This window comes from Bactrocera dorsalis, chromosome 4, assembly GCF_023373825.1.
Source record: "Bactrocera dorsalis isolate Fly_Bdor chromosome 4, ASM2337382v1, whole genome shotgun sequence".
NCBI lineage: Eukaryota > Metazoa > Arthropoda > Insecta > Diptera > Tephritidae > Bactrocera > Bactrocera dorsalis.
This window is the reverse complement of record NC_064306.1, coordinates 47927520-47948690: the sequence shown is the minus strand read 5'-3', so window position 1 is coordinate 47948690 and position 21171 is coordinate 47927520. Positions and strand designations below refer to the sequence as shown.

General features: G+C 39.8%; 1 protein-coding gene across 3 annotated transcripts in view; it reads left to right on the top strand.

Annotated features, from left to right (window-relative positions):
* Positions 1-21171, top strand: part of LOC105233100 (glutamate receptor ionotropic, NMDA 2B) — a 250271-nt gene that overhangs the window by 87240 nt on the left and 141860 nt on the right. For all 3 annotated transcript variants that reach the window (XM_049455162.1, XM_049455163.1, XM_049455161.1), the window contains one exon: positions 12235-14610. In XM_049455162.1, coding sequence (XP_049311119.1) covers positions 13560-14610 — 1051 coding nt within the window. In that variant the 5' untranslated portion in view covers positions 12235-13559. The remainder of the gene's footprint in view (positions 1-12234; positions 14611-21171) is intronic.

Sequence of the window (21171 nt, the reverse complement as noted above, 5' to 3'; positions counted from 1 at the left end):
ATAAAACGGATCTCTCTTATTAATGGATAGTTAAGAATTATCAGCATAAAGGTGCGAAATGATCATGGATTATATAAATATTAGCTTTCGCATTTACCAACTGATTGCGTTGGCTAGACAGGCTTTTTGGTTCTAGTTTCAATTACAGTTGACTTCCTATCTTAATTAAACATGTTTCTGAAATTTAGTTCTAACCAGGAATAGCTTCATACTTTAGCAATTTGATGAAATAGTGATCCTTTTTTCCTTTGATGAACCAAGAAGTCCAATTTAGACTTCCGGCCTTTTGTTTTTTCGATATTTTTTTTTTTCAAAATTAAAAACACCGATAAAAGGGTCTGTTTTGATCTTCCTCTTAACAATTCTGGGTAAAATTTCGTTCGATAGAGAGTAGATATGATTTGAACCACCGATATACCGCAAAAAATATAGTTGTAGCACCTCTTATGGACTCTTTAAGAATATGCTAGATTGATAATTGATATGTAACGTCTTTTATAGAAATTTAGTGTCATTTTATGTATATAAAGGGTGGTCCATTTCGATGAGCCCTACTTTTTTAAAGAAAAAACACAGAAACTTCATATTTAATGGAGAATGTTTATTATCATTCGAAAGAACATACCTTGGCATTTATTTTTGGAAGATTATCTCTTTCAAATATTGGCCACGGCTAGGCTCAGCTCGTCCAAATCCAATTTTCGAAGACTCGTTCGAGCAGTGGTGAATGACAACCGTGATGTTTTGCTCCAAGGCCTGAATCGAAACGGATTTGTCAGCACAGACTTTAGACTTTACATAACACCACAGGTAAAATTCTAACGGTATGATATCACACGATCTTGGTGGCCAATCGACCGACCCAAAACGTGAAATTATCTGCTCACCGAAATGTTCTTTCAATAAATCCATTGGTTGAGGCGATGTGTGGAAAGTGGCGCCGTCTTGTTGAAATCAAATGTCAGCTGATCACCGGCATCATATTTGAAGAAATATGAACAGATGATTCCACGGGCCCTCAAATCACACCAAACCGTTGTTTTTTCTGTACGAAATGGCAGCTCTTTAATCTTTTCAGATGGCTGTTCGTTCCAATTGCAGCAATTTTGCTTGTTTACATACTCATTGAGTCAGAAATGGGCCTCTCTGCTGAACAATATTTGGCTCGAAACCGTCTTTTCAAGGGCCTATAGACTGGAGCGATGCCACTTGTGATGGTCGAGCGCCTTTAGTTCTTGAATAAACTGTATTTGATACACTTCCAAAATGACATCTCGACATAAAATGCGATAAGTCGTCAGTCCGACTTGCTGCGAAAAGCGCCGAATCGACTCTCCAAGGTATTCGTGAACACTCTCAGCGACGGCTGTTACGTTTTCTTCAATGCGTGCGGGATGTGGTCTATTCGTTCGAATATTATCCAATAATAAATGCTGGGCCTCAAGATGGGTGATGGTGTTGCGAATAGTATGCTCAGTACGCCGATTATGTTGACCAGAAGTTGAGCGAAACACATTCTTTACAGAACGTGAATTTTCGTCGTAAAGTTGAACGATTTGTTGCCGTTGTTCAGGCGAAAGCCTTTCCTCGATGAAATGCCAAACAATTTGAATAAAAATAATATGACAGCTTAACACGGCTTACGCGTGATCTATCAAAAGAACGCTATTGAATAAAGTTACTCTACTTGGATCACCCGTTATAATTAAATGTAGCACTGCCATTATTTTATGGATGACTGTACTTGGCATTGCGCACACTTCTGGCTTAATTGAATGTTCCAAGAAACAGAAGAAACAATTTCATCAGAAAAATTGAATGTAGCAAACTACCAAAACGTTTGAGTAAATCACTACCGTTAGTGAATGCATTTGTATGCGCAACCGAGAGAAGTCTTAATATAATTATGGCAAAAACCAGCTGACTACTTTTATTTTCTGCCAAAAAAACTTTCTGTTCATTTCTCGCTTAATAAACAAGCAGAAATAATTAATTAATTATTTTCAATTGCTTTCAGTTGTATTCTTCTTCCCATGATATTCACTAATTAATTAATGTATTTTTTTTTGCTTTTCTGTATTTTTTTATTTTTTTGTATACAAGCTTAATTTTTTCTCTTGATGACTTAAAGCGCTATCAATTTTCGCAAATTTTTTTCTCATTCGACCTTTGTCACTTCGCCTCTCAGCCAAACCTCTATCAACCCAAGCCACTTTATGTCGGCTGCGTGAATTTTATGCCAAAATGCGACAACAAAAAACAGACAGAAGCTAGCAAACAACCAAAAAAAGCGACACATTGCTTATCTCCATCAATGTTGACGGCTGTCACATATTCGCAAACACATAAAATTTGTCGCTATCACACTATTGACACTTTCTCATTAAGCATGTGACCTTTTTAGCCCGCACAAAGCAGTAACCGTAACAACAAAAAAAGGCAAAAAAAGAAAACGAAATAAGTGGATACATCGTGCCTACTAAGTAATGCAATAATAACAGCACTAAGCGAATGAGCGTAACGAGTTCGAACCGAATGTTAAGTGAAGTGCAAACGAAAAGCAAATAAAATGTAGCCTACGAATGTGCAAACGGAGAGCAAAAGAAAAATATGAGATGGAAAATTTTTGTGAATTGTAACGAGTGGGTGTGCACACATACACATACACACATGCAAGAATTATGTGTTTAAGTTTATGCGCATAGCAAATGAAGGACAAATACTTGCAAAGCTCATTTGTTGCAAGTACATTGCGAACAGCGGTTGCTGGAGTATATCATGATATACTTGGGTAGTATGTATGTATGTGTATAGTGTTTGCGAGTAGCGTATGTGTTGGTGTGCGCATTTTCTGTGTCTTCATTTGAAGGGGTTAGCAGAGCGACACAAAGCAACGGCAATTACGTAAACCGTAAGTGAAATATTGTGGACTTTCTGCCACAAAATGGTTGAGAATTTGCTGACAATAGCGAATAGTAAAACAATTTCAATTTAAAATTCAATTTCAATTCTGCTATATGACAGCCAATCGAAAGCAATTGGAATTTTCAACAAAATCATTGCATACATATGTATGTTTGTATGTATGTTTATATATACATATATGTGCATTTGTATGCATGAATTTCATATCTCTAATCAAGCAACGGCATGCAGTTTATAGGTAACGAGCATCCTTCGAATATCACTTAAAAATCCCACAAATACGAGTAACTAGAACCCAATACAGCCGTCGCGGCGACCTTCACGCTGTGCGCCAGTGGATCGCTGTATAAGGTCAGCATATTCTCACACACACACATATATATATAAAAGGCAATAAAGGCATTGTAAGCTCTACACAAGTAGAAACGTTTACTTGGGCTGCACCGAAACATAATACCCCTCACAAATTAAAAAGTTGTCATGCGAGAATCTTAGTTTTATCGTTCAGTTTGTATGGCATGCTATAGGCTATAGTAGTGCGATCTGAACGATTTGCTCGGAGATTGTTGGGTAGTCTTGTATAATAATTTGTGGCGAATTTCGTGAAGAAATCTTTTCGAATACAAAAGTTTTCCATACAAGCACTTGATTTTGATCGTTCAGTTTGTATGACAGCTATACGCTATAGTAGTGCGATCTCAACGATTTGTTCGGAGATTGTTCGGTAGTCTTGCACAATAATTTGTGACGAATTTCGTGAAGAAATTTTGTCAAACAAAAAAGTTTTTCATACAAGCACTTATTTTGATCGTTCAATTTGTATGGCAGCTATATGCTACAGTAGTGCGATCTGAACCATTTGTTCGGACATTGCATCTTTGCCTTGTATAATAATCTGTGGCGAATTTCGTGTAGAAATCTTGTCAAATGAAGAAGATTTCCCTACAAGAACTTGATTTTGATCGATCGGTTTATATGACAGCTATATGCTATAGTTGTCCGATTCCAAAAATATGTGCAGGGATTGTAGCGTTGCCTTAAAAATTAATCTATGCTAAATTTCCTGAAGATATCTTCTCAAATTATGAAAATTTTTAATACCGTTGGTTCCCACAAATGAGCAGCTTCTTGAAACATAAAGGACGTGTGCTAGACTTCAGTTCGATATATCAAAAAATTAGCTGTTTATTACGCCTATATACAGATAGACGAACAGACAGACTGACATGGCTAGAACCACTCAGTTCCTCTACTCATAATTTATATACAATATATACTGTATAAGGTGTTCAACGTTCCCTTCTGGCCATTACAAACCGCGTGGCAACCTTAACACAACCTGTTCACGGTATAAAAAGCACATGGTTAGCGCGCTGAATAGTGGAGCGTGTGTGATTGTGCTGGCATTTGAAACGTTAGCAACGCCATTGCCGACATCAGCAACACCGTTATCATTACGGGTAGCCGCAGCAACGTAAATGAAAAAGTAAAAACACCCATAGCATTTAATAGCTATCTCTTTATGCCTGTGTATGCGGGTGTGGCTGTGTGGTAACTCAATGACAAAACGAGGCAGCCGCACATAGCCGTGCACATAGCATGTGGAAATAAGCGACCAGCCATCCACCAGTCGAACAATGTTGCATGCACTAATGCGCACATCAGCAATGTCCATTGTGGCCAATGGCAATGCCAACAACAAGAATACACAACAACCACAATTCCAATGCCACAAAAAAAAGTTTAATAAGAATTAACGCAAAAATAGCAACAATGCCTGTAATGCAACAAAATCCATACACTCACACTCACAGATGTATATATGTATTACCAAGCTTACAAACGTCTATATCCATAAGTCCAGTCCCATGGTTTTGTTGTGCTGTAAGGCATCAACCAATATATAGCCAACGGCAATCGAAGATAATTTTATGTTTGCTAGCCTTCAAGCAACGGCCACGTTGCACAAGCTTCAGCGAATTAATGAAAAAGTTGATATGAAGCGCTTGCACCCATACACCCATACTACGTACTGTTGTTACTATGTACAGGGATATGAGCGCAGCAAGTGTTTACAGCTCAGCACTTGCCGCTGCCGCCGCCATGAATTTGCTGTGATATATAAATGCCAATAACGGCTTTGTGTGGACACTAACAATTGAAGGTTTAAAATTCCCACACTTTTTATATTGAGCGCTCCGCCGGGTGTTGGAACACAATATCGATAGCTGTGCGGCATGTTTGGCTGCTCCCAAGCGCCAGTAAATCCTCGTTGTATTGGTTGCAACACTTTATTTTATTTTTTTGTGGTTATAGCAGAAGGTGTATGAGGTGCATGAGGTGTATGGCAGCTGAAATTGTACGTGATATTTCGCTGGTATTGAATTTCAGTCTAAAGCGCCAAAGAAAAAAGCTGTAAACTTTCAATAACAATATCGGCAACCACAAACGCTTCTATTGTAAACTCAAATTGATTGTCTAAACCTTTTACTAGGGAGCGTGTGTGTGTTACGAGATTAGTACTCGAGACAATAGACTGCAAAAGCAGAGTATTATAGTTTAGAATACAGTGGTCATATTTTTGTAATTAATTATGAGCTGGATATATGATAAATGAACTTGAAGAAGCTTTGATAACACACTTATAATGCTTAGATTGAAACAGAGCAGTGTTGTCTCAAATATGGTTATTTCGATTAATTTGTTTAATTTGTGTGAAATCTTAGCAAACTGTCAAAGGAAAACAAGTAGTTTCCCTGAAAGCAAGACAATGCCTCATTTCAATATTTTGTTTAGTTTGATCGCCTGAGCAGGTGGTTTCGATATGAGTTATTCCGCGCAAACTTAACTTTCAGTTATTTTTATTATTTATAAAAAGATGGACGATAAATTACTAATTTTAACCGTTTTAACTTTCATCGAGATAGTGATCTGTTGCAGAAGTTTTTAATACCTATAGCACCTCGCCAATTTCTCTATAAAAATTTTTAAATTTTTTACAGACACTTAGGAAACATGAATTGGACTTTGTTTTTTCTTAGTTTAACAGCATCTCGAGATTAATTGTTATATTTGTTCCATTTTTTGTAAATTCTTGTTTAGTGCGCACAATGCTTTTGTATGTGTGTGTGTGAGAACTTGCTGCATATTGACCTTTTACAGCGATCTACTGCCGCACAGCGTGGCCCCAATCAGACATTCCAAGTGTAGTCAGGTCTTTCTTTACCTGTTCTTTCCAACGGAGTGGAGGTCTTCCTCTTCCTCTGTTTCCCCGGCGGGTAGTGTGTCGAATACTTTTAGAGCTAGAGTGTTTTCATCATTCATAGGACGACATGGCCTAGGCAGCGTCGTATATCTCATACTGCTTATCGTTCCATCGAATGCGATATTAATCGGGTTCACCATCTCCGTGGCCATGCTTTCACTGACATTCAGAAGGCTGGAGATGTGTTCCTTCCATACTTTCAATATCCTCTGAATATCAGTCACTAGATCTTCTGTGGGGATTCTACAAGAGCATGATCTGGTCTTAAAATCTTATGTTAGTCGCCGCTTCTTTTCGTATGCTTTTCGAGCATTACACTTGTCTTCAAGCTCACGCATTTCGTTCTTTCTTTTTTGCCAAGTGCGTCTCACTTCTCTTTCAACTCTCGGTATCTATCCCATCCCGCACCTCGTTCTCAACTTTGTGAGGTAAGCAGTCTGCTTTCTCTTCACTGCGACACGGCACTCCTCATCCTACCATATGGTTTATACTTACTAAATTTCTATAAAATATTTGTTTACCTATCTTTGTATCATCACTGATCCTTGTTGACTATTTGAATATCCTGATTAGATTACATCTGGAAATTTTTTCAGTTATAAAAATTCGCATATTAAAAAACTGTTGAAAAGAAAACCAATTTGACTTGACTCACCCTAATATATACCCATATAACTAAATTTAATTATTTTAGAGAATTTTAGAACACACATTTACTTCAATAGCGTTCACTCATCCGCTTTAGGCTCTGTTCTCCACTTCTTCCACTTTCACAATGTACCTTTGTCAAGCTTAAGCGTTACATACTTTTAAAGAATTAGAGTGAATAAGTGAAACAAGTGTTAATTGTCATTAAGTTAACTAGAATCAGTTTATCCTAACCGGCTTAAGTGTGCTCCGATGCCTTAATTTTGCTTATAATACACTTTAGTTATTAAATCTAAAGCAATGCTAGTGTGTCCGCGGCAACTTTGGCAAATGTGCTTGTATTGCCGCGACATCTACAGTCAACAACTCTTCGCTGGCGTGTCACTCGCCTAGTGCTGACAACTTCAAACTAGGAAAAACTCTGAACTGAACTTAAAGTAAAGTACACACAGATAAAGTTTGAAGCAGCTGGTGTGGGTGAAGAGGGCGCCTCAATCCAAGCAAAGCAGGCAGAAGAGCGCTGTAGCCGGCAGCGCTTGGTGAAAAGTACTTCAAGTTGAATTTGGAGCAAGTGGTGTGGCCGGAGATAACGCTACTTCTTTGCCTACTGCTTGAAGCAGAAACCAAATGGGTACGCACGCATATACATACAAGTATATACATACATATGTATGTATGTGTATGTAAATAGAAAAAAACACTCGGGCGTATAATTTATCACAGCGCAGCTGCAGCCTAAAACCAACAGCAGTGGTGGCAGCAGCGGCAGCACGGCAGTAGCCCGTCTAAAGTGGAAATGTTGCTGGCGTCAGCCTGCGGCAACATCATGTTGCTGTTACTACTTTTTCGTTCGTTTTGTTTGCTGTGTCATCGTCATTTTCGTTGTTGTCATCGTAGGCGTGGTGCCCATCCTCACTCGCACTCGCACTCTCATCCACATCCTCATCCTTGTCGTCGCTGTCAGTTGTAGTTGTAACGTTGTTACACATATTGTTATTGTTACTCGTATTTGTTGCGTCTTACAAATGCAATGCGAACAACTGCTGACAAGCTGAAAGACGTCGCGTTAAAAGAAGTTTGCTCGTTGCATGCCCCATATTGCTGTGCGCAAGCGTTGCTCGACTGGCAGCTTGCAGCAGCAACGTGAAAATCTGAACTAACAACAAATTCGAAAATAACCGGAAACCACAGTTATGACAACAACAAAAATATCAAAAACAACGAAATTATAAAGTTCGTAGAATTGTTGCAGAAAAAAATGGGGAAAAACGAAATACACAGAACTAACTGACAAGCAAAACAATTAATAACAAACTTTTGCAGAAACAAAAGTGCATAAATACTATATGTATTGTTTTTGTTATCAGCATGCGAAAAAATAGCGAAATTTGCAAGCCAAGTGCAGCAACAACACATATTAGTTTAATGGTTGGAAGTGGCGTTGCTATATGCGGCCACCACATTAAACCCTTTGGCAGCGAGACTTCGGTCGGATTTGAGCAGCCTCACGAGAAATCATAATGCAGAAGCCCAGCATGCTGTGGCATAAAGCTGATTTTCTCAGAAGGCAAAATGGTCAGAAAATACAGAATATACTTGAGTAAATCGAAATTTCCTGTGAATTCCATTACAGAGTTGCATTGCTTTTGAAGCAAAGTTTCTAATTATGATTTTGCATTGTAATTATTTGCTGTTGTTGCTATATTTTTTTGTTTTTTCGCATCTTCGCTTTTCCTTCAGGGTTCTATACCGATCCAAACTGCATTAAATCGCCAAAAAAATAGCTCTTAACCAGATGAAATGAAGATTAATTTTGATTTACGTACGTAGGTTGCCTTTAATATTTCGGAATTCGAGAACAAAAACAAATATTGATTAAAAATAGCTTTATTCACCATGCGCTGTTTTTCAAAATATTCCCCATTGAGATCTATGCACTTTGGCATGCGTTCCAACCAATTTTTGAAACACTTTTGCAACTCTGACATACCTTTTGAACGCCATCAACGGGACGGAAACGGAAATGAAAAGAAGTGATTTGGTTTCAAGTCAAGACTACACAGAGGGTGCCTCATCAAATCGATGTTTTGGGTGCTCAAAAATGCAACTGTTTCAGTCGATGTGTGAGAGCTAGCATCGTTGTGATGATAAGTGATCCGTCTTCGTCGGTTGGGTTTCCTGATTTCGTGAGAGACTACTGGAAAACAAATGGTTATGTTTTTATGTTATGTGGCATGGTTACTATATGTCCAGTTGTTTCAGAAAACAGGCAACCATTTTCTTGGAAGTGCTTCGTGCGCGAGCCACTTTTATTGGATTGAGCTCGTCGTGAAACAGCCATGCAGTCGACTGCTGCTTACCTTCGCGCTCATACTCGTATATCCAACGTGAAAGTTTTTTTCTGACAAATGCAATATTAAATATATGCTAGTCCAACTAATGCCCAGAGTTGTCTCAATGTGAAAATCATCTTGGAGTGATCTCGACCTCGATTGAATTCTCCATATCCCTTGATAGTGCTTCATCGTCAAAAATTGTATTAACTTGAAAATGGGAAAATGTTCGCAATTTAATTCCATTTTTTGGTCGATAAGAATATTTTAAGTTACTGTTAACAGCATATAGCAATAGCGCTCGGATGTCAAAACTGTCTGAGTATGCATACCATCGAAAATGTCAAACTTTATGATAAAATTGAGTTTCCAGATTGCAACACTAGTGTTGCCAAATACCAAAATATAAAAGGAAAACATGAAAAATCTAATTAGGCTAGCCAAGTGAATACGGTATATACGACAGAAATCGAAGTCCTTTATGAAACACCATTTTTTTAACAAATTTGTGAAACGTAAATAAAAAGATATTGGAAGGTTGGTTTAGATTACTCCGGAGGCTCGTGAGTCTATTTTTGGTTCTTAGCGATGCCAAATGGGAACTGTTAGGTAGTTCATCAAACGTAATCATCATTCAGGATGGCTGTACTTGACTCTTTCAGTATCTCATATCGTGCGGCCACTAAGAGTTTTTTGCGTTGTCTTTCTAGTGCGAAACAAGTCCACCAACGATGCTCCATTGCTTCCTTGGTGCCTTGTTCTTGATATTTTCTGCAGTCATCTTGAGGCAGGCGTGAACCGCCAACAAAATGAAAAAAATAGATAAAGTCAAGATGTTTTAATTAAATGCTTATAAATTCTCTTGAAAGATCATAGATTAATGTTTGTATCAGATAGAACTCAGTCGAGATAACAATAGATCTAGTTGAGCTGCTTAAAAATCGGGCACTGTTTGAGGCTCGGTAAAAACAAATCAAAAAAGCACGTTATATATCTTTGCTGTAGATGTTTTAACAATTATTTATAAATATTTCAAAAGTTCACAAATAAAACTTGAAAGAACGGAAATAAATTATGCAAATTTACGAGGTTTGAGAAAGTACAAATGTCATTATGACGGGTAGCCTAAAAAATTAAAAAAAAAAAAAAAATAATTTCGCACAATGAATATGCACTTAAAAAATATCGATTTTTTATAATGTTTTTATTTTTTGTTACAATCCGCCATAAAACTGTATGCAAAAAATTTTTGTTAATTCTCATATAAAACGTCTGTTTAGAACTTGAGGATTACGTGTCCTGTAGACAAAATTTATATGGCAAAGTTGTGGGTAATAAAATGATTTACAATTTTTGTATCAATACTATTTGGACGTAGCCTCAAGCATTTTCTGAAAAATAATATATTAAACTCGGTCATTGCGACGCCATTTCCAGTGACCCCTCGGAAAAAAGATGCGCCCGCGTTGGCAGGATAACTCCTTACAAGTTCATCGAAAGTGAAAAAAGAGTTTAGACGAAGGAAAAAAAACAAAAACCTGAAAATTGAATTTTTGATTTTTAGCAAACATTTTTACAAAGATATGAAAATTTCAGTAAAAATTCGCGAATTTTTTTTCAGATAGTTGTAATTGGAAAATAATCCTTAGTCCAAGTGTTTAAGAAGATCTGTGTAAAATTTAATGAAGATCGGTTGAGTAGTTCTCGAGAATTCCAGCCAAACGACTTCAAAAAAAACAAGAAAACGTGTTTAAAGATTTGTGTGACAATAAAAGTGGGACACAAGTGCACAAGTTCTCAAAGCAGAATCTCCGAAACTATTGCTCGGATCAACTTGAAAATTGTGGACAATATTGTAAAGGTGTTGTATAGTTTAATTAGACAATAAAAAATTTGATTTTTTGAAACCCGTAAATTCATGTAAACTCTTACAAAAACGTATCCTCACAAAGTTAAGTTTAATCCTCAGACAAAATTTTACAATCGCAAACAAACAACAGCCAACACACACTAATATTCATAAGGCGACCGAACCTCACGCGAATATAAAAAAATTGTAACAATCTAGAAAAATTCTAGGAAAAGAAATTTTTATCGAGACTCCGTTTGTCTCAGTCCGGATCATATTCCGTGTATATTGAGGTTTTAATTTAATTTTTAAAACTTTCGTGTTAATTTAAAAGTACACGGATTCCACATTGAAGTATAAGCAAGAACATTAAACGATTTTTTATTCTGCTTTTGCTAATAATCGACCAAGAAACCGATACGCTCATTATCTGAATCCTTCAGAAAATGAAAAGAGAGTTGCGCGGGGTGTGTGAACATATATATACTAATATGTGTGAAGATAATTTTCACAGTGAATTAATCAACGGCACTCACACTGGCACCCAAACGCCGCTGTAACCGAAAACTTTTTAAAGGCGAAAAAATCGACCCACGACCCGCCTGATAGCAAAGTCACAACTCACAATACACCGCTAGCATGCACTAATCGCTATATGTTTGTAGGTATTTATATATGGATGTAAGTGTGTGCATACGGATGCATGAGTTTGGCTGTGCATATGTATACACTTCGCCGCTTACACAATCGTGCGCCGCGCCCTCGCCGCGCTCGTGTCAACGCTTACACACCAAGCCCCTTGATTTCCTGCGGCAGCGTACGCGCGATGTATTTAACGAATTTAAAAAGCGGAAAATTGAAATAATTTAAAACGGAAACCGTATTTCTGATAAGACTTCAGCATTCGCGCGTTGCATAACGGCGCTGCGCCCGCGTAGGCAGCAACTCAAGCGCACGCACCCATAAACTGATATGTGTGTGTATGTCATAATCATTAAGCAGATAAGTCTCACTTTCATTATCAAGTGCGCCACATTGCAGTATCCGTTTCCGCACTAACGCGCTGACAGCGTTTCCCGTTCGTATTAAACGGAGAAAAAGTAGAAGAAGAAGAAAATTTTTATACAAATATAGAAATAACTTCATATAATCTCACTCAAGCTCACACTTGACAATTATATTTTATTGTTGTTGTTGTTTTTATCTACTTGCAGCCCCACCCAAGCAACGACAGCGCACCGGAATGCCCACACAAACACACGTATGCGGGCAACAAAAATAACAACAACTAAAACAATTATAAAAATTCAAAATAAAGCTCAGTCAGAGATAGCGACGATGACAACAATAATAATGAACATTAAAACAGCAACTAGAACCCACCATTAAAACCAGCAACACGACAACAACAAATACGACAACGACACCAACGAACCAACACGTAGATGACAGAAATCCACGAGAAGCTCACAACTCACAACGACCGCAGCGATAGAGCATAAAGCAAAACAACAAAAACAAAAGTGATAACAACAAAAACAAAAGCTAAAACAACAAAAACAAAAGCGAAAGCCAAAGCAAAAAATCGAAAAAAAACAAACGGAAGTGCCTCACATAGCAGGAGTGGAGAGAAATAACAGCAAAATAACCACGCAGCGCAGCGTAAATGTAATCGTAGACTCGATTATTCGATGCTAGAAACACTGGTGGCGGCAGCAGGTCTAGTAGTCTGTGGAAAGGGAAGAAGGGGAGTCATAGATAACAACAGCACAAGCAGTTGAATGCAAGCCGTGGCGGGGGTGCGGCGCAACAGTGAAAGGAGTGACAGACAGAAATCAGGAGTGAGGAAAGCGGCAGGCAGGCAATAGGATGAGCAGGCAAAACTGAGTGACGGGCATTCTTGTAGAAATCCAGCAGCAAAAACCAGCCAAGTAAACAAATTAAAGTGCTGTCTAAGAGCAGAGAGCGAAAGCGAATGAGAATGGCGATAAAAATTTAACAATACAAAAATACAACAAAAACAAGCAGGAGATTACAGAAATCAAAGCCAACGGGCTCCAAGCAAAGATACGATGATAATTTACTTAAATTAACCCAATCCATCCATTAAAAGGTATTAAAGGAACGAAAACGGACGCAAAAAAACACAAAAACAAAAACGAACATGCAAACAGAATGCCAGAAGTGAGAGACAAGCAAACGAGGCGCGGAGTGTAAAAGTAAAGCGAAAAAGATGTCAAAGTAAAGCGATAAGCAGACACGGGATCTGGATCTATAGATACGCTGCGCATAGTAGTGAAGTGCTTGAAAGCAAGAACAAGAGCAACAGCAACAGCAGCAACAAAAACGATAGCAGTATTAGCTGACAAACAAAATAATTCGACGAAAAAGTGGACGAACGGTAAAGCTTAACAGCGTCAAAGCAGAGGCAGAGTGCCGTTAACGGTTGTAGAGAGAAGGTTGCGCAGAGAGGCAAAGCTTGAAAGCGGAAGCTGATGCTGACGCTGATTGACAGCGCACAACCAGCGGAAGCAGTCATATGATCCGCAAAATGAAGGGATTAAGTTTTAGTCAAAAAGCAAACAAGCGACGAAAAAACGTTCAAACCAACGACCAAACACCAAGCGGCAACACAGCATTGCCAACACGCGCGGCGTGCACCAACAATAACAACAACAAAGTGAACAAGCTGAAAATATGCAAAACGACAGCAATAACACAAGCACATAACGGTAACGCCGAACAGCAGCTGACAACGCCATTAATATGTCGAAACAATAACAAGAAAAACAGCTGCAACAGCGTAGGTAGCCAGCGCCGCTACTGCAGCAGCAACAGCAGCAAATCAACACCACCACCGCCCACCTTCAACCAGCACCACAACCACCAACACCAGCATTGCCTCGCCCCGGGCCAGCTGACGTACAAAATGCCATTGCCACTGCTGTCGATAAGTAAGACAACAACAACTACAACGGCTTTGGCTGTGTCCGCGAACCAGCAGCCACAACAACAACGGCAGCAGCAGCGCGAGCAGCTGGAAAGTGTTCAAAATCGTTGCCTTGCCCATTATAAAGAGCAACAACGTCAGCGAAAAACAACAACAACAACATGCGCACCCACCAAACTCACCCAACACCAGCGCCAACGCCAACAACCAGCAACCACTCGCGCATTGTCTTGCCTCAGCAAATCTTTGGCAACTTTGTCATTGCGCTCACTGTTGTCTCGCCATCATCAGCTCTTCCATTTCCAGCAACACCTACAACAGCTGCACCTCCACCTCCACTTTGGCATCGCCGTCATTGTGCTGGCCTCCATTTTAATGTATTCATGCCCATGCGCGTCGGCCTTGCGTCTCACAAATGGCGGCAACACTAAAACTTTATCCGCTAATAAGGAGCAATTAAATATTGGCCTAATTGCACCGCACACAAATTTTGGCAAACGTGAATATTTACGCGCCATTAACACCGCGGTACAGGGTCTGGCGAAGACACGCGGTGCCAAGCTGACGTTCCTGAAGGACTATTCATTTGAACCGCGCAATATACATTTTGATATGATGTCGCTGACGCCGAGTCCGACAGGTGAGTACGCCGCTATTCATATTATTTTTAATTTATATGCTTCTCTGGTTTGTAAGACATTTTCTTTGCCACCTGTGATCGTTGTAATTGTGCTCTTTAATAATGTAAATAATTTTTATTAGCAAGTAGTAAAAATATAAGGACCTTACTACCTTTCACCCGGATGTATAAAAAGAGTAATAATAATAATACGATTATCACAATTTTACTCGTTGCTTGACCGAGCTTCTCCTTTGTGCTGAGTGTCTTAATTTTTAATTGCAACTGCCTATTTTTTAGTTTTGATTTTCGGAATATTTTACCAGAAATTTAAGATTTGCTTTTCTATAAGTTTAAATTCTGCAAATATAATAATAATAGTGTCCACAAGGGTCATCCATTTCGAGTACTCCTTGTCGTTTTTTTTTTTTGAAGATTATATCTTTCAAATGTTGGCCTACCTTAGATGGTCGATTCGTTGAGTCCAATTTTCGATGCACTTTGTTCCAAGGCCAGAATCCAAGCAGGACTTTAGATTTTACCTATTCCTACAGGAAAAAGTTTAACGTTGTGATATCACTCGATCTGACGGCGTTAAAAAACGGTCCTCCACTGCTGCATAATCCGGCGTTGACCGTGTACGAAAAATAATTATCAACTAGAAGATATTGTTCTTTTGAAAGGTGTAACCTATGGAAAAATAAAATACCCGCCACGACCAATGTTTGTTAATACAATATTCTCCGTTCTCTTCTCCGTTGCGAATCTACGGCTCTTTGGTTTTTATAATGTTTACGGCTTTCTTGCACGCTTTGTGGACAGTGGAATAGATACATTTTGTGTTAAGTGAAAATAGATCTCGTTATATATTTTTTTTTTTATCCGTGACTGACTGCTTGGAATCAATTGGAACGTCCAACGTCCATTTCAAATGACTTCCCAACTTCTTTGTCAGCTCTTCACCGTCTCTGCTCGATCATTTTCTTTTTGGGTTCTAAATGGTAAGTCCGTTTCAGTTACTTACATTAATGCATTTGTCGTAACTACGAGTATCATCCAAAATTTCAATACCAGTTCGATGTTATAAAGTTTCGGGATCTTCAAAATAGACATTTGTTTTCATCCTGACCTCCTTTTTACTGAACTGTTTTTTTCACTCGGTAACATTTTGAGGCTGGAAATGAGAAAATAGTCGCCTGCAGTGTTCTAAATTTGTTTTTATCACAGCTGACTACCCTCTGCTAGTCAAAGCAATCTCGTCATATAAATTGTACAATTGTTTTCACAGTCTAGTACTTTTTCCATTTGTCAAATCAGACAGTCGGTAGCCAAAAAAAATCTATAGACCCACAAAAGTTAATATGACTGATTTGCTATTTTATATGGGTTTACATGGGTATAAACCGGAATACCTTGTAGAAGTTTAAGTTGGACCAAATTTTAAATAAAAAGATGATCTTAGGTTACAATCTTAATGACTTGTCAGCGTATAGATTCATTATTGTGAAAATGTATTTGGACTTAAAAACAATAGAAAGTAGTTGGTATTTTGCTTTCTCAGGATACATATCAGCCGGTGAATAAAACATTTGATTTTCGCGAAAATTAAAATAAATCGACAATCAATACTAGAGTGAATGTCTGACGACGCACCCACGTGTTAAGTATGCCCCTTGCGGTCTAAAATCCACTCACTCTATTATGTTCTCCCTGAACCACCCAGTATGAAGTTCTCCAATAAAAAAAGTTTTATTAGTGCAACTTCCCAGGCATCGTCAAAAAATCCTCGACCGCTAGTTGCGATGCGTTTCCTATACAAAACTTGAATTTGCCTAGAAGATGTTCTGTAGTATCTTCTTCTTCTACATTTTCACAGGTTCTACAATAATCTCTCTTTTCCTAGTCTGCTGCTTTAGCTGCCAATTAGACAATGACCGATTAGCACTTCTCCAAGAGTTCTTATGACACTCCTTTTGAATATTAATAATCAGCATGTGCGGCCCATATTACATTAATGTCACGAATGCTTGCTTGTTACGCAAGTTGGGTATTGACTCCTTGGAGCTATATTTATAGTATGTTTTACAATTAAATATTTACAAACAGCCAGAGGTATATACTTCTATAGTAGAGGTATATACTTTTTTTGGAGCCTAATTGTAGGGTTATGCCTTTTCTGGCTAGTTCATCTGCTGCACAGTTATCAGGAATATCACTAAGTGTTGGGACCCATTTTATCGCTGTCTTCGATGAAACTAAAAGAGACTTTAGGGATTTCAAACCAAGGCAGCAGTCTGTATATATAAATATATTTCTTGCTATGAGCAAACTCTTTGGCAGAACAAGGAGGCTTTTTTTTGATTTATTTGAAAATACACCGCCTTCCACTCGATTATCTAGTTTTAAACCATCTGCATAGATACATACTTTTCCCTATGTCCCTGTTTCCCTCACCCCTATTCCACTATTATCTGATAATGGATGGTAATATTGGGGGCCCATTTTAAGTTTAATTCTATGGATTGCCGAAAATCGGTGGCATTGGGTAGAAGCGAAAATTTCCCAAGTACATATCTTAGAATGCGCCTTATTAGATACCACTAATAGAGGAATTCCCTAAATTTAAGGGCTGATTTCGCTAGCAGTTGCAGTACCAGATATGTTAGTAAGCCTGTAGTGACTAGCTTGGCGTTGTTCTAAGAGCTCCTTCTTCTTTACTAGCGTAGACACCGCTTACGCGATTATAGCCGAGTCAACAACAGCGCGCCAGTCGTTTCTTCTCTTCGCTACGTGGCGCCAATTGGATATTCCAAGCGAAGCCAGGTCCTTCTCCACTTGGTCCTTCCAACGGAGTGGAGGTCTTCCTCTTCCTCTGCTTCCCCCGGCGGGTACAGCGTCGAATACTTTCAGAGCTGGAGTGTTTTCGTCCATTCGGACAACATGACCTAGCCAGCGTAGCCGCTGTCTTTTAATTCGCTGAACTATGTCAATGTCGCCGTATATCTCGTACAGCTCATCGTTCCATCGAATGCGATATTCGCCGTGGCCAACGCGCAAAGGACCATAAATCTTTCGCAGAACTTTTCTCTCGAAAACTCGCAACGTCGACTCATCTGTTGTTGACATCGTCCAGGCCTCTGCACCATATAGCAGGACGGGAATTATGAGTGACTTATAGAGTTTGGTTTTTGTCTGTCGAGAGAGGACTTTGCTTCTCAATTGCCTACTCAGTCCGAAGTAGCACCTGTTGGCAAGAGTTATCCTGCGTTGGATTTCAAAGCTGACATTGTTGGTGGTGTTTACGCTGGTTCCAAGATAGACGAAATTATCTACAACTTCAAAGTTATGACTGTCAACAGTGACGTGAGTGCCAAGTCGCGAGTGCGACGACTGTTTGTTTGATGACAGGAGATATTTCGTCTTGCCCTCGTTCACTGCCAGACCCATTTGCGTTGCTTCCTTGTTCAGTCTGGAGAAAGCAGAACTAACGGCGCGGGTGTTGAGACCGATGATATCAATATCATCGGCATACGCCAGCAGCTGTACACTCTTATAAAAGATTGTACCTGCTCGATTAAGTTCTGCAGCTCGAACTATTTTCTCCAGCAGCAGATTGAAGAAATCGCACGATAGGGAGTCGCCTTGTCTGAAACCTCGTTTGGTATCGAACGGCTCGGAGAGGTCCTTCCCGATCCTGACGGAGCTTTTGGTCCCGCTCAATGTCAGTTTACACAGCCGTATTAGTTTTGCGGGGATACCAAATTCAGACATTGCGGCATAAAGGCAGCTCCTTTTCGTACTGTCGAAAGCAGCTTTAAAATCGACGAAGAGGTGGTGTGTGTCAATTCTCCTTTCACGGGTCTTTTCCAAGATTTGGCGCATGGTGAATATCTGGTCGGTTGTTGATTTACCAGGTCTGAAGCCACACTGATAAGGTCCAATCAGTTTGTTGACGGTGGGCTTTAATCTTTCACACAATACGCTCGATAGAACCTTATACGCGATATTAAGGAGGCTAATCCCACGGTAGTTGGCGCAGATTGTGGGGTCTCCTTTTTTATGGATTGGGCATAGCACACTTAAATTCCAATCGTTGGGCATGCTTTCGTCCGACCATATTTTACAAAGAAGCTGATGCATGCTCCTTATCAGTTCTTCGCCGCCGTGTTTGAATAGCTCGGCTGGCAATCCATCCGCCCCCGCCGCTTTGTTGTTCTTCAGGCGGGTAATTGCTATTCGAACTTCTTCTTGGTCGGGCAATGGAACGTCTTTTCCATCGTCATCGATTGGGGAATCGGGTTCGTCTTCTCCTGGCGTTGTGTGTTTACTGCCATTCAGCAGGCTGGAGAAGTGTTCCCTCCATAATTTAAGTATGCTCTGGGCATCGGTGACTAGATCACCTTGGGGGGTTCTACATGAGTATGCTCCGGTCTTGAAACCTTCTGTAAGCCGCCGCATCTTTTGGTAGAATTTTCGAGCATTACCCCTGTCGGCCAGCTTATCAAGCTCTTCGTACTCACGCATTTCGGCCTCTTTCTTTTTCTGTCTACAAATGCGTCTCGCTTCCCTCTTCAACTCTCGGTATCTATCCAATTCCGCACGTGTTGTGGTCGGCACTCCTCGTCGTACCAGCTGTTCTTTTGCACTTTCCGAAAACCAATGGTTTCGGTTGCAGCTGTACGTAAGGAGTTTGAAATGCCGTCCCACAGTTCCCTTATACCGAGTTGTTGACGAGTGCTCTCAGAGAGCAGGAGTGCAAGCCGAGTAGAAAATCGCTCGGCTGTCTGTTGTGATTGCAGCTTCTCGACGTCGAACCTTCCTTGTGTTTGTTGGCGTGCGTTTTTTGCTGCACAGAGGCGGGTGCGAATCTTAGCTGCAACAAGATAGTGGTCCGAGTCGATGTTAGGACCTCGGAGCGCACGCACATCTAAAACACTGGAGACGTGTCTTCCGTCTATCACAACATGATCGATCTGGTTGGTAGTTTTTCGATCCGGAGACAGCCAGGTAGCTTGATGAATCTTCTTATGCTGGAATCTAGTACTACAGATAACCACATTTCGGCCCCCGGCGAAGTCGATCAGCCTCAACCCATTTGGGGATGTTTCCTCGTGGAGGCTGAATTTACCGACCGTAGTGCCAAAGATACCTTCTTTGCCCACCCTGGCGTTGAAGTCGCCAAGCACGATTTTGACATCGTGGCGGGGGCAGCTCTCATAAGCGAGCTCCAAGCGCTCATAAAAGTCATCTTTGGTCACATCGTCCTTCTCTTCCGTCGGGGCGTGGGCGCAAATCAGCGATATGTTGAAGAACCTCGCTTTGATGCGGATTGTGGCTAGACGTTCATTCACCGGAGTGAATGATAGTACTCGGCGACGGAGCCTCTCTCCCACCACGAATCCAACACCAAACTTGCGCTCCTTTATATGGCCACTGTAGTAAATGCCACAAGGACCTACTCGTCTTTGTCCTTGTCCCGTCCATCGCATTTCTTGGACGGCGGTGATGTCAGCCTTTATTTTCACGAGGACATCAACCAGCTGGGCAGCGGCACCTTCCCAATTAAGGGACCGGACATTCCATGTGCATGCCATCAATTCATAGTCCTTATTTCGTTTTCCATGGTCGTCATCAAAAGGGGGGTCTCTCATCCGAGGCTGGTTGTTGCTATTCGCTGGGGTTGTTTTTTTACGTGGCGGGTCCCAAACCCAGCGCACAACCCTATGTAGGGGATATTTCGCCTTCTCACGTTAGCTCGCCTTCAAACGGATGTTCTTAGGCTACCCAGAGGATACTTGGTCAAAGACCGGAAGTCGTGAGCTGCTTGAGTCATATGTAAAAGAATCGTTTCTGGCCACTCCCAAGTGAATGGCGATCAGAGAACTTTCCTCACTTGCGTGAACTTCTACATATGACTCCATTTAAGAGTTCCACTGATGAATAACCTGACTGATCTTTGTATGCTTTCCACACGCCTTACCGCATATATTCTTTCCATTACTGGCCACCATACCAGTATACTGTAACTATACTGCCTATATTTGGTTTCCAAAAATGATTCTCCTATAAAATTGGTCCCAATTAGCATCCTTTCTCTTCTATTGATAGCCTGGTACCATTCATTAATGATGACTTAATTTCAGGAATTCCGTGGTTCCTGGTACATAATACGGCCCATCGATTTATGACGTTTAATGTGAAACAAAACGAAATAATATTATTCAATCGAGGAAATCTTAGTTCCACCTTATTTATTCATCTGACTGGTCTTCAGTTAGGTACTATTGTAGTTCTACATATTTGCTTCCGACTATAGCATGTTTGAGAATTGCTGGAGGTATCTAATGTAATATTGAAATAATACTCGTATCTTATTAAACAATTGGCAAAGTTACTATGAATGTATAGTACATATGTACATAAGTCATACTTAAACCTCCCAAAACTGCATACCCTCTTAAATGGTTATTGACTTTAAAACCTATTTCCTTTCAATTATTATTGAAGCTTATATGCTATATTATTACATATTCCATTTAATCCTTAAAACCAAACTTTCAAATCTCAATTTTTTTCATTTAA